This window comes from Carlito syrichta, unplaced genomic scaffold (genome assembly GCF_000164805.1).
Source record: "Carlito syrichta isolate Samal-C Ts95f unplaced genomic scaffold, Tarsius_syrichta-2.0.1 Scaffold138451, whole genome shotgun sequence".
Taxonomy (NCBI): domain Eukaryota; kingdom Metazoa; phylum Chordata; class Mammalia; order Primates; family Tarsiidae; genus Carlito; species Carlito syrichta.
In genome coordinates this window covers 107,972-120,889 of record NW_007082547.1, presented here as the reverse complement: position 1 = coordinate 120,889, position 12,918 = coordinate 107,972, and the positions used below count along the sequence as shown (strand labels likewise).

General features: G+C 47.2%; 1 protein-coding gene across 6 annotated transcripts in view; it reads right to left on the bottom strand.

Annotated features, from left to right (window-relative positions):
* DTYMK (deoxythymidylate kinase) overlaps positions 1-1,950 on the bottom strand; it is an 8,986-nt gene extending 7,036 nt beyond the window's left edge. For all 6 annotated transcript variants that reach the window (XM_008049835.2, XM_008049836.2, XM_008049837.2 and 3 more), the window contains exon 1: positions 1,804-1,950. In XM_008049835.2, coding sequence (XP_008048026.1) covers positions 1,804-1,933 — 130 coding nt within the window. In that variant the 5' untranslated portion in view covers positions 1,934-1,950. The remainder of the gene's footprint in view (positions 1-1,803) is intronic.
* Positions 1,951-12,918: the final 10,968 nt, after the last annotated feature.

Sequence of the window (12,918 nt, the reverse complement as noted above, 5' to 3'; positions counted from 1 at the left end):
AACTCAAAAAAAAAAAAAAAAAAAGGGCAGCAACATGCAGACACGCTGAGATGAAAAATGCTTTAGGAAAAAGAAACATGTGTAGACAGTAGAGACTTCAAAGGAGTATTTATAAAATATATGGACTGGGTGACAGAGTAAAACCCATAAATATTCAAAAAGTTTTTTTTCCATTCCCCACCCATTTTTTTTTTTTTGGGGGGTTGGAGTCTCACTCTGTCGCCCAGACTGGAGTGCAGTGGCCGCTTCCGAACACCGCAGCCTCGACCTGCTGGGCTCCGACGATCCTTCCGCCTCAGCCTTCCGAGTAGCCGGAATTACAGGCGCGCACTACCACGCCCGGCTGATTTTTTGTAGAGATGAGGTCTTGCCTGTCCAGGCGGGTCTCGAACCCACGGGCTCAGGCAATCCACTCACCTCAGCCTCCCAAAGGCGCGGGATTACAGGCTGAGCCACCGAGCCCAGCTCCCCACCCATTTTTTAACACTTAAGTTTTTTTTTAAGTATTGACAGTGGCTGGGCACAGTGGCTCACACCTGGTAATACCAGCACTTTGGGAGGGGGAGGAAAGACCAGCCTGAGCAACGTGGTGAAACCTCGTCTCTACAATAAATCAAGAAATTAGCTGGGTGTGGTGGTGCATGCCTGTGGTTCCATCTGCTTGGAAGGCTGAGACGGAAGGATCGCCTGAGTCCTGCAGGTCAAAGCTGCAGTGGCCCTGAGAGTATCACTGCCCTCCAGCCTGGGCGACAGAGTGAGACTGTGACCCCCCCCCCAAAAAAAAAGTACTGATACTATTCTCATATGCATTTTCAGGGTGTTAGGTAACAATCCCAGGAGAGCCTCCAGAATGTTAGGTCAGACCCACCAGGGGTGTGGATGGATGTCTGGTGTGCAATCTAGTGGCGTGTGAGAGATCAAATAATTGCACAGAAGTTAGATTGGAAAATATAGTTTATTTTAAAAGTAAGTTAGAGAGAGAGAGAGGAGATTCACCTCCCCAAGGTAAGAGAGAGGGTCAAGGCTAGGAAACATGGCGACAGGCTGCTCAAAGTCTAATTCTTTTTAAACTTTTCCTTGGATGGTAGAAAGTCACTAAGGTGACTGGGTGGTGATCTGCTCCACATCATCACGGAGGGCAGGTACGCACAGGTACTGATGTCAGGTGATGGACAGCAGGCAGATGGGTTGGTTAGTCACTTGACAAGTAGCCATGTTGAAGGGGTCACAAGGGTTGATTAGGCTAACTTGGGTCTTATGGGCGGAGGCAAATACTTGAAATAGAAAACTTAATTAGTACAAAACAAGCTGGGGAGGCCGTTGTAAACAATTATCAGTAATTACCCCTGAGAAACCGGCCTCTGTCCTTGGCTAGTGATTAGAAGGTAAAGTGAACCGTTAGAGAAACATGACAAATCTAGGCAATGTTAAAACGGCTGTTCATTGAGTATATTGACTCCATGTTATGTCCTTTCACAAAGTCAATGCTTTACTTTAAAAATTAAAACATGCCATAAAACTCAGAGAGTGAAGAGTCATAAAGGCAAAACGCCCCCCCCAAAAACCCACAATAACGAGACACAGATTATAGAGGAGCTCGAGGAAACTTTCGGGGGTGCGATGACGGTTCCGCCGATGTTCACGTGTCTAGACCTTTAAATCCTATGCTTCAAAGATGTGCAGTTCCCTGTGACTCGACCACAGGTAAAGCGGAGCAAAGCATAAAAGAGAAAGCAAAGGCGCCCAAACGGGCGGCAGACCGCAGGCCGCCCGCCGCCCCCGTCCGGGCCCGCGCTCACCTACCTGGGAAACGGAGCATCTGGGCGCGCTGGCCGGCGTCGCACAGGGCCTCCACCAGCTTGCAGCACTGAGTGGTCTTCCCGGCGCGATCCACGCCCTCCAGGACGATGAGCGCCCCGCGTCTGCCTGCCATCGCCGCCCCGCCGCGCGGCGCGCAGCCTAGCCGCACCGCCTCTGGGGTTCTCATTGGGCGGAGACAGCGGCGCGCGCCGATAGTGTTTCCCGGCCGTGTTCGGATTGGCTGGGACCGGCCGGGGCGAGGCGCGGGCGCGGGCGCCTGGCGACGGGACTGGTATCCGCGCCTGCGCTATGGCCAGCCTCGCTTCGGGGCGGTGTCCCGAGGACCGTTCCCGCCTGGGCAGCCGGTGGCGGTGACCCACGGGCTGAACGGCGGAGGCGCAGGGTCGCGGCGCGGACGAGGAAGTTCGGGGTCAGAGAGGCTCCCTGGCGTTCCCTGGGCAGCTTCGACGCGCGGGTGGACGCTCACGTCCCTGCGGCCGCGTGGAGGGGAGGGCGGGCGTTCGCTGGACGCGCGCGAGCTCCGGGACGGCGGTCGCCCGCGGGACGCCGGAGCAGCTGGGCGTCCCGCCGTACTGGTGCAGATTGTTGTCGAAGCGCCAGGTCCAGTGCAGGGACTTCACCGGGGCGTGCGCGGAACCACCCGCGAGCTTTCCAAAGCATGTCTGGGACCCACTTGACATCCTGTTTTCTACACAGGGAGCGAATAGGGAGCTGTCTAGACAGTGGCCACATGGCAATTCTAGAAGAACAATGGGATTAATAAAATTTCACTACTGTTTCTGTAAACACAGAACTGCAAGATGCTGGCAGTGCCGTTTTAAGAGATGATGTTACAAATTGTGATTCTTCCACCTCAGCCTTACAAATTGTAACTAGGAGACAAGTGGGCAAGTGGTTTCCTCTTCTTTGTGCCTCCAGCTCCTATGAAATGTATGAATGTAATGGTGATAAAAAGGACAGACAGCCCCTGTCATAGAGCCATGGAAAAGTCTAGAGAAGACCCCCGGCATCTAGAAAGCGCACATAGGCCTGGCGCAGTGGCTCATGCCCGTAATCCCAGCACTTTGGGAGACTGAGGCAAGAGGATTGCCTCAGCCTGTGGGTTCAAGACCAGCCTGGGCAACATGGCAAGACCTCATCTCTACAATAGATCAAAAAATTAGCCAGGCGTGGTGGCGTGTGCCTGTAGTTCCAGCTACTTCAAAGGCTGAGGTGGACGGATTGCCTGAGCCCAGTAGGTCAAGGCTGTGGTGAGCTGTGATTGTGCCACTGCACTCCAGTCTGGGAAACAGAGTGAGACTCCAACTCAAAAAATAAAATAAAGTGCCCATATGTGCTATTATTATCTTAGGGACATCTAGACTGCTTGGAATTTTTCTTTTTTTTTTAGTTGGAGTCTTACTCAGTTGCCTAGGCTGGAGTGCAGTGGCACACTCCCGGCCACTGCAGCCTCGACCTGCTGGGCTCAGGTGATCCTTCCACCTCAGCCTTCCAAGTAGCTGGAACTACAGGCATGTGCCAGCTAATTTTTTTATTGTAAAGACAAGGTCTCACCCTGTTGCCCAGGCTGGTCTCGAACCTGTGGGCTCAGGCAGTCCTCTCGCCTGGGCCTCCCAAAGTGCTGGGATTATAGGCTTGAGCCACCACGTCCAGCCAAGAGACTTTTTTATTAATTTAAATGTCAAAACACTAATACCTATGGGTTTGACATCATTTTCTCTGCTTAGAAGAAAAGCTAGGAACTGCTTTTCCCAGACCTTCATCTGTGTAGCTCTGGGTTAGAGTTTACCAATGAGAGGCACTTTTAGTTTGTATTTTTTGTTTATTTTTTGAGTTGGAGTCACTCTGGCATGCTCATGGCAACAGCAGCCTGAACCTGCTGAGCTCAGGCAATCCTTCCATCTGTCTTCCAAGTAGCTGGAAACACAGGCATGTGCCACCATGGCCAGCTGATTTTTTGATTTACTGTAGAGACGAGGTCTCGCCATGTTGCTCAGGCTGGTCTCAAACCCCTGAGCTCAAGTAATCCTCTTGCCTCTACCTCCCAAAGTACTTGGATTACAGGCATGAGGCATTGTGCCCAGCTTGCTAGTCCCTGTTTCTTTTTTCTTTCTTTCTTTTTTTTTTTGAGCCATAGTCTCACTCTGTTGCCCAGACTGGAGTGCAGTGGTATGCTCACGGCCATCCCAGCATCAACCTGCTGGGCTCAGGTAATCCTTCCATCTCTACTTTCCAAGTAGCATGCTACCATGCCTGGCTGATTTTTTAAATATATTGTAGAGACGAGGTCTCACTAAGTTGTCCAGGCTGGTCTTGAACCCCTGGGCTCAGGTAGTCCTCTCGTCTTGGCCTCCCAAAGTGCTGGAATTACAGGCTTGAGCCACCATGCCGACCTAGTCCCTCTTTCTTAATGTGCTGTAACTTCCATCACATAGGGATTCTGTCAGACATTGCTAACTATCCATCAGTCTTTCTCACCTTTGGTCTGCTCTGGCTGCCATAATAAAATACCTTAGACTGGGTGGCTGAAGCAGCAGAAATTTATTTTCTCAGTCCTGGAGGCTGAAATTCAAAATCAAGTTCCAGTACGGTCATTACCTAGTGAAGGCTCTCCTATAGAGCTGTGCGTGGTCACCTTCTTTGTGTCCTTATTTGGTAAAGCACTCTGGTGTCTCTTCCCTTTTATTGGAGGACCCCACCCTTATGACCGCATTTAACCTTAATTAGCTCCTTTAAGGCCCTATAGTCACATTGAGGGTTAGGGCTTCAACATGAATTTTGGTGGGACACAACTTAGTCCATAGGACTCATCTATTTCTAGAAGAACAGGACTGTGGACCGGGGTGGCTCGATCCTGTAATCCCGGCACTTTGGGAGGCCGAGGCGAGAGGACTGCCTGAGCCCAGGGGTTTTAGACCAGCCTGGGCAACTTGGTGAGACCTCGTTTCTACAATAAATCAAAAAATTAGCTGAGCGTGGTAGCGCGCATCTATAGTTCCAGCTACTTGGAAGGCTGAGGTGGAAGGATCGCCTGAGCTCAGCAGGTCAAGGCTGCAGTGGCTGTGAGCATGCCACTGCACTCCAGCCTGGGCAACAGAGTGAGACTCCAACTCAAAAAAAAAAAAAGAAAAAATAGGATTGTGTTGGGCACATCACTGCCCTGCTATACTCGATTTCTCAGTCCTTCTGGCAGTTAGATGTGGCCAGGTGACCAAGTCACTGTAAATGAAATGTTAGCAGATGTGACATATGTACCTTCAGACAACAGGCTTGCATCCTGCACACTCTCTCCCCAACACACACCTTGTTGTAATCCAGTGTTGGCTGTGCAGACAATGCCAGGCCCTTTGGGGGCAGATACCAGGCCATAGCAATATGGGTCCTTGAGTGACCATGACTGCCCACTACTAGGACTGTTCATATTAGAACTATTACACAAAGAAATACAATTCTTTGTCTTTTCTAAGCCACATTTCAGTTGAGTTTCTTTATTAGAGTAGCTTTCGCCTTCCCCTAAAGCAATGGTTCCCAATTGGGGGTGATTATGCCCACACAACAGTGTCAGGCCCAAAATGTACATCGTGCCAAGACTGAAAAACCTGCCCTAAGTCTATAGCAGTCAAGGCAGAGACAGCAAGGGAGTTATATCTCTGACAGTTTCTTTCCTTTTATTTTTTTGAGTTGGAATCTTATTCTGTCGCCCAGGCTGGAGTATGAAGTGCAGTGACATGCTTACGGCCACCACAGCCTCAACCTGCTCAGGAGATCCTTTTGCCTCAGCCTTCCAAGTAGCTGGAACTACAGGCATGTGCCACCACACCTGGGTAATTTTTTGATTTATTGTAGAGATGAGGTCTCACCAAGTTGCCCAGGTTGGTCTCAAACCCTTGGACTCAGGCAATCCTCTCGCCTCAGCCTCCCAAAGTGCTGGGATTACAGGCTACAGCCACTGTGCCTGGCCAAGAATTGTTTTTAGGTGAAAGATATGAAGATCAATTTCTCCATAATCAGTAAAGGACACAACGAAAATTATGGAAGACTACAAATAGCCAAGAAATATGTAAAAAAAAATGTTTTTACTTCACTTGAAGTACAATTAAAAGTGGGCAAAAGACATGACTAGACTCCTCTCAAAAGAAGATTTATGGGTAGACAACAGATCATCAGAGAAATGCAAATCAAAACCACATTGAGATACCAACTAACCCCAGTAAGAATGGCCATCATTAATAAAACAAACAACAACAGATGCTGGCGAGGATGTGGAGAAAAAGGAAGGCTTCTACACTGCTGGTGGGAATGCAAACTAGTGCAACCTCTTTGGAAGATAGTGTGGCAATTTTTGAAAGAACTAGAAATTAGCCGGGCTCGGTGGCTCAGCCTGTAATCTCGTGCCTTTGGGAGGCTGAGGTGAACGGATTGCCTGCGCCCGCGGGCTCGAGACCCGCCTGGGCAGCAAGACCTCATCTCTGCAATAAATCAAAAAATCAGCCGGGTGTGGTAGCGCATGCCTGTAATTCCAGCTATTCGGAAGGCTGAGGTGGAAGGATTGCTGGAGCCTCGCAGACGAGGCTGCAGTGGCTGGGAGCGGCCACTGCACTCCAGTCTGGGTGACCGAGTGAGACTCCAACTCAAAAAAAAAAAAAAAAAGAACTAGAAATTGACCTTCCATATGACCCAGCAATTCCCCTACTGGGAATATACCTGGAGGAACTCAAATCATTCTACAAAAAAGACCTGCACACATATGTCTGTTGCAGCTCTATTCACAATAGGAAAAACATGGAACCAACCATGCTGCCCATCAAAGCTGGACTGGATTAAAAAAAAGTGGTACATATACACAATGGAATATTATGCAGCCGTAAAGAAGGACAAACATATGGACTTTGCAGCAACTTGGATGGATTTAGAGCGATCATCCTCAGTGTTCTATCACAGAAACAAAGAACAGAGTACCATATGTTCTCATTCATAAGTGGACCTTGAACGATGACCATAACACTATAAGAAAGTGATTGGCAGTAGTGGGAAACTTCCAGGGGAGGAGGGATGGAATTGGCAGTTGAAGGAAACTGCTAGAGGAGAGAGGGGTACACCTCATCAACAAGGGTACCTGCATAATCAACGTTTGTATACCTAACTCTGAAGTGTACCCCACATCTTTAAAAATTAAAAAAAAAAAAGTACAATTATGCCAAGCATAGTGACTCATGCCTGCAATCCCAGCACTTTGGGAGGCTGAGATGGGAGGATTGCTTGAAGCCAGAAGTTCAAGACAAGCCTGGGCAACATAGGAACACACTGTCTCTAAAAAATATGAGCCATGTGTGGTGGCATGCATCTGTAATCTTAGCTACTCTGGAGGCTGAAGTGGGAGGATTGCTTGAGTCCTGGAGTTTGAGCCAGAAGTGAGCTGTAATCATGCTACAGCACTCCAGCCTTGTTGGTGACAGAGACCCCAAGTCAGAAAAGAAAATAAGTGCAATTAAAACATTGAGGTTTTTTAAAGCCTGATGTAATCTAGTGTTAACAAAAGTATAGCAACACAGCCGATGGGTGTGTCAGCTGGTTTAACCTTCCCTTTGGCAGCTCATTTAAGAGTGTTAGTAGGCTAGGCACAATGGCTCATGCCTGTAATCCCAGCAGTTTGAGAGGTGGAGACAAGAAGATTGCCCGAGTCCAAGGGTTTGAGACCAGCCTGGGCAACTTGGTGAGACCTCGTCTCTACAATAAATCAAAATAATTAGCCAGGCATGGTGGTTTGCACCTGTAGTTCCAGCTACTTGGAAGGCTGAGGTGGAAGGATCGCCTGAGACCAGCAGGTTAAGGCTGTAGTGGCCGAGAGTATGCCACTGCACTCTAGTCTGGGCAACAGAGTGAGATTCCACCTCAAAAAACAAATAAATAAAATAAAATAAAGTAAAATAAAATAAAATTAGCCGGGTATGGTGGTGCACACCTGTGGTTCCAGTTAATTGGAAGGCTGAGGTGGAAGGATCACCTGAGCCCAGCAGGTCAAGGCTGCGATGGCCATGAGCGTACCACTGCACTCCAGCATGGGCAACAGAGTGAGACTCCTACTCAAAAACAAAAACAAGACCTCACCTTAAAAAAAAAATTTAGCCAGGCTTGGTGTCTCAGCCTGTAATCCCAGCGCTTTGAAAGGCTGAGGTGAGTGGATTGCCTGAGCCTGCGGGTTCAAGACCCGCCCAGGCAACTTGGCGAGACCTCATCTCTACAATAAATCAAAAATTAGCCGGGTGTGGTAGCGCACGCCTGTAGTTCTGGCTACTTGGAAGGCTGAGGTGGAAGGATTGCTGGAGCCCAGCAGGTCGAGGCTGTGGTGGCCAGGAGTGTGCCACTGCACTCCAGTCGGGGCAATGGAGTGAGACTCCAACTCAAAAAAAAAAAAAAAATTTAATAATGAGATGGGCGTGCGTGGTGGCATGCACCTGTAGTCCCAGCTACTTGGGAGGCTGAAGCAGGGGTTCCTGAGCCTAGGAGGTCGAGGCTGCAACTGAACCATAATTGTGCCACTGCCTCCAGCCTCGGTGGGAGAGTGAGACCCCAGCCCAAATAAATAGATAAACAAATGACTAAATAGAAATAAAAGTGTCAGCACTTAAAACATGCAATACTATTTAAGCCAGTCTATTACTTTTTTTTTCAGTGCTCTACACGATCAGAGAAACTTCACTAGTAATGAACTATCGAAATGATCCCTGAAAGTATAGTCTTTAAGGCAGCCTATTTCTAATAACTTATCCTAAAGAACTTATGAAACAATGTGGTAGATTAAAAATGGTGACAATCCTTGCTACTCTTCCCATTGTTAAGTTGGAATTTAATTCTCCCCTTCAGTCTGCGTTGGTCCCAGTGACTTCGTTGCCCAATAGAATGTAGTGAGGTGATGTCTTGGAGTTACCAAGGTGAGGTCACAAGAGTCTTGCAGCTTCCACCTGGATCTTCTGGAACTCCCTGGAAGCCCTAAGCAGCTGTGAAAGCCCTACTGCTACAGGGACTGCTGTGATGGACAGGCCACAGGTAGGTGTTCTGGTTCATGGTGCCAGTTGAATGCAGCCTTCTGGCCAGCCCAGTGATCTTTGTTCTATCACATTGTACAGAAGAATCACTTAGGTGAACCCTACTGAAATTCCTAACTCAAATTGAGAGATATAATAAGATGGCTCTTTAAAAAAATTTTTTTAAAAGACAGAGTCTCATGTTGTTACCCAGGCTGGAGTACAGTGGCATGCTCCCAGCCACTGTAGCCTCGATCTACTGGGCTCAGGTGATCCTTCTGCCTCAGCCTTCCAAGGTGGAACCACAGGAATGTGCCACCATGCCCGGCTAATTTATTTATTTATTGTAGAGACGAGGTCTTGCCATGTTGCTCAGGCTGGTCTTGAACCCCTGAGCTCAGGCAATCCTCTTGCCTCAGCCTCCCAAGGTGCTAGGATTATAGACTTGAGCCACCATGCCTGATTAAGATGGTTCTTTTAAACCACTAAGTTTTCAGGTATTTATCAGACAGTTATAGATAACTGGAACAGACAGGCACATACAATATGCATAGGTACATTCACCAGAGTATTATGTAATGAAAAATTGGAACAAACAAAATAGTGTATATCATTAAGGAGTTTGTTAAAGTATGATGCTCTGACACAATGAAATATGTCTGTCAACAGGATGAAGTAGGTTGAGAAAAACATGGTTCACAAAGAGTATTATGTAAAAAATGTAAGTAATAGAAAAATGATAGTATGACTCAAGAAAACTACCCAATTAAAAAGTGGTCAAAAAGTCTGAACAGACACCTAACCAAAGAAGATATGCAGATGGCAAATATACCTAGGAAAGATGCTCAGTGTCACATGTCATTAGGGAATTGCAAATGAAAACAATAATGAAATACCCCCTACACACCTATTAGAATGGCCAAAGCTGGGCGTGGTAGCATGCACCTGGTAATACCAGCTACTAGGGAGCCTGAGGCCAGAGGATCGCTTGAGTTCAGGAGTTCCAGATGGGAGGCCAGGCTAGGCAACATAGCAGGAGCCATTCTCTATTTTAAAATTATATATTTTTTAAAAGTCAAAATCCAGGCCGGGCACAATGGCTCATGCCTGTAATCCCAGCATTTTGGGAGGCAGAGGTGAGAGGGTTTCAAGAGCCTAGGGGGTTGAGACCAGGCTGAGCAACTGGCAAAACTTCACCTCTATAATAAATTTAAAAAATTAGCCAGGTGTGGTGGCAAACGCCTGTGGTTCCAGCTACATGGAAGGCTGAAGTGAAAGAATTGCCTGAGCCCAGCAGGTCAAGGCGATGAGCATGCCACCGCCTCCCAGCCTGGGTGACAGAGTGAGACTCTGACTCAGGAAAAAAAAAAAATCCGGAACACTGACAACACTGTTGGTGAGAATGTGGAGCAACAGGAGCTCTCATTTGTTGCTGGTGGGAAAGCAAAACGGTGCAGCCACTTTGAAAGACAGTTTGATAGTTTCCTACAAAGATAAACATACTCTTACCATACAATCCAGTGATTGCCCTTCTCGGTATTTACCCAAAAGAGTTGAAAACTATGAAAAACAGCACATGATTGAGTATAGCAGCTCTATTCATAATTGACCAGATTTGGAAGCACCAAGATGCCCTTCAATAGGTAAATGGATAAACTGTGGTACATCCATAAATTGGAATACTTCTCAAATTACAAAGAAATGAGGTGGGTGCAGTGGTTCATGTCTGTAATCCCAGCACTTTAGGAGGCCAAAGTGGGAGGATCACTTGAGCCCAGGAGTTCGAGACCAGTCTGGACAACATTGCAAGACCCCCACCTCTACAAAAATAAAAAATTAGCTGGGCATGGTGGTGCAAGCCTATAGTCCCAGCTACTTGGGAAGCTGAGGCAAGAGGACCTCTTGAGCTCAAGAAGTTGAGGTTAGAGTGAGCTATGCTTTTGCGCTCCAGACTGGGTGACAGAGTAAGACCCTGTCTCAAAAAATAAAATGAAATGAGTTATTAAACCACAAAAAAAGCATGGAGGAACTTTAAATGCATATTGGTAAGTGAAAGAAGCCAGTCTAAAAAGACTCATACAGTATGATTCCAATTATATGACCTTTTGGAAAAAGAAAACGATAGAGACAGTAAAATGATCAGTGGTTGCCAGAGGGTTTGGGGGTAAGGAGAGAGGGATGAATAAATGAAGCACAGATAATTTTTTAGGTCAAAGAAACTAGTCTGTGTGATATGTAATGGAGGATACTTACATTATGCATTTTTCAAAACCTACAGACTGTGTAACTACTGACTTTGGTTAATATCTAGGTATCAATGTTGTCTCATCAATTGTAACAAGTGTACCACACTAATTCAAAATGTTTATAATAGGGCAACTGTGTGTAGAGGGTATATGGGAACTCTGTACTTGCTGTTCAATTTTTTTGTGAGCCTAAGACTGATAGAAAAAATAAAATCTATTAATTAAAAAAAAAACCTTAGCCACTTGGACAAGAAAATGTGAGTAGTGTGTTTTTATGTGTGTTTGTCTTTTCATTAAGCATTAAATAGGGCCAGGAAGGATTTACCCAAACTACTACCTTTTGAACTCAAAGGTGAATAAGAACAAGACAATAACAGTCCTGCACCCCGTGGAGGTGGGAAACTATGATCTTGTATGGGTTGAATTTGTATAATGAGCAACTGGCAACAACAAAAGCTTCTAGTTTGCAATATTTGGGGCTTGGGGGAAGAGTTCACAAAAGGGAACATATCTTTAAAATATATTTTAAATAATCAGAGTACTGCCCCATTGGTCAGGTTATATTTCTTGCTTAACCAACAACTTTGAGTCTCAGGAGTCAAGGATGTGGGGTGGGGGTGCCAGGTGGGGGTTCTGGGGCCCATACTCTTTCCATCTAGTTGTCAGCAGCTTCTTGGGCATAGAGTCTTCAGAGTAACCTCTCAAGGAGATCACAAAAAGTAGAGGCAGGGCTGGGAAATGGCACACACCACTTTACTCATAAAAGCTCAGTCACAGATTAGCTGAAACCTCAGCTGGGGTGGCCCAGCAGTGTGATGAAAAGAGGAGAAAGGTGGTACTGGTGAGCATTAGGCACAGGAGGGAAAGTTTGGACACAGAGAAGAATCACTCTCAATCCCACCATCTAAATATATTCTAATTATCCTTCTTCAGTGTTTTTGCATGCATCTTAGTGTATACTTTTGTACACCGCCTCATTCATTTAAACATATCATGTTGCTGCACAACCACCTATGGGCAGGTAGTAGTCTACACATTCAGATAGTGTGGATGCTCCCCTTGCTAGAGCCACAGCAATAAAGGAGCTAATGTTAATTCACTGATGCTGGGTAGGGACGTCTCAGTTTGAGGCAAAGAAATGGCTGGGTGCAGTGGCCCATGCCTGTATAGTTTTTTGGTTTTTTTTTTTAGTTTGAGTCTCACTTTGTCACTCAGGCTGGAGTGCAGTGGGACGCTCACTGTCGCCACAGCCTTGATCTGCTGGGTTCAGGGGATACTTCTGCTTCAGCCTTACAAGCAGCTGGAACTACAGGCGTGCGCCACCACAACCTGCTAATTTTTTGATTTATTGTAGAGACGAGGTCGCGCCAAGTTGCCCAGGCTGGTCTCGAACCCCTGGGTTCAGGCAGTCCTCTTGCCTCGGCCTCCCAAAGTGCTGGGACTACAGGCGTGTACCACCGCGGCTGGCTTGCTCATGCCTGTGATTCCAACACTTTGGGAAGCCGAGGCGGGATCACTTTTGTTTAATACTATCCTGGGCAAAATAGCGTGACTCCTCTCTACAAAAAATAAAACAAGTAACAAGCCTGGAGTGGTAGTTCGTGCCTGTAGTCCCAGCTACTCAGGAGGCTGAGGTTGGAGGGTCGCTTGAGCCTAAGAGTTTGAGACTGCAGTGAGCTATGACTGCACCACTGTTCTCCAGGCAGGCGACAGGGCGAGAAGATAAAATAAAATGAAGGGAGGGAGCCACACAGTCTTTGGGGGAAGCCTCTGGCAGTGGAGGGGTCGACAAAGGCCGAGGACCGGAGGGGGAGGAAGGCACCTCC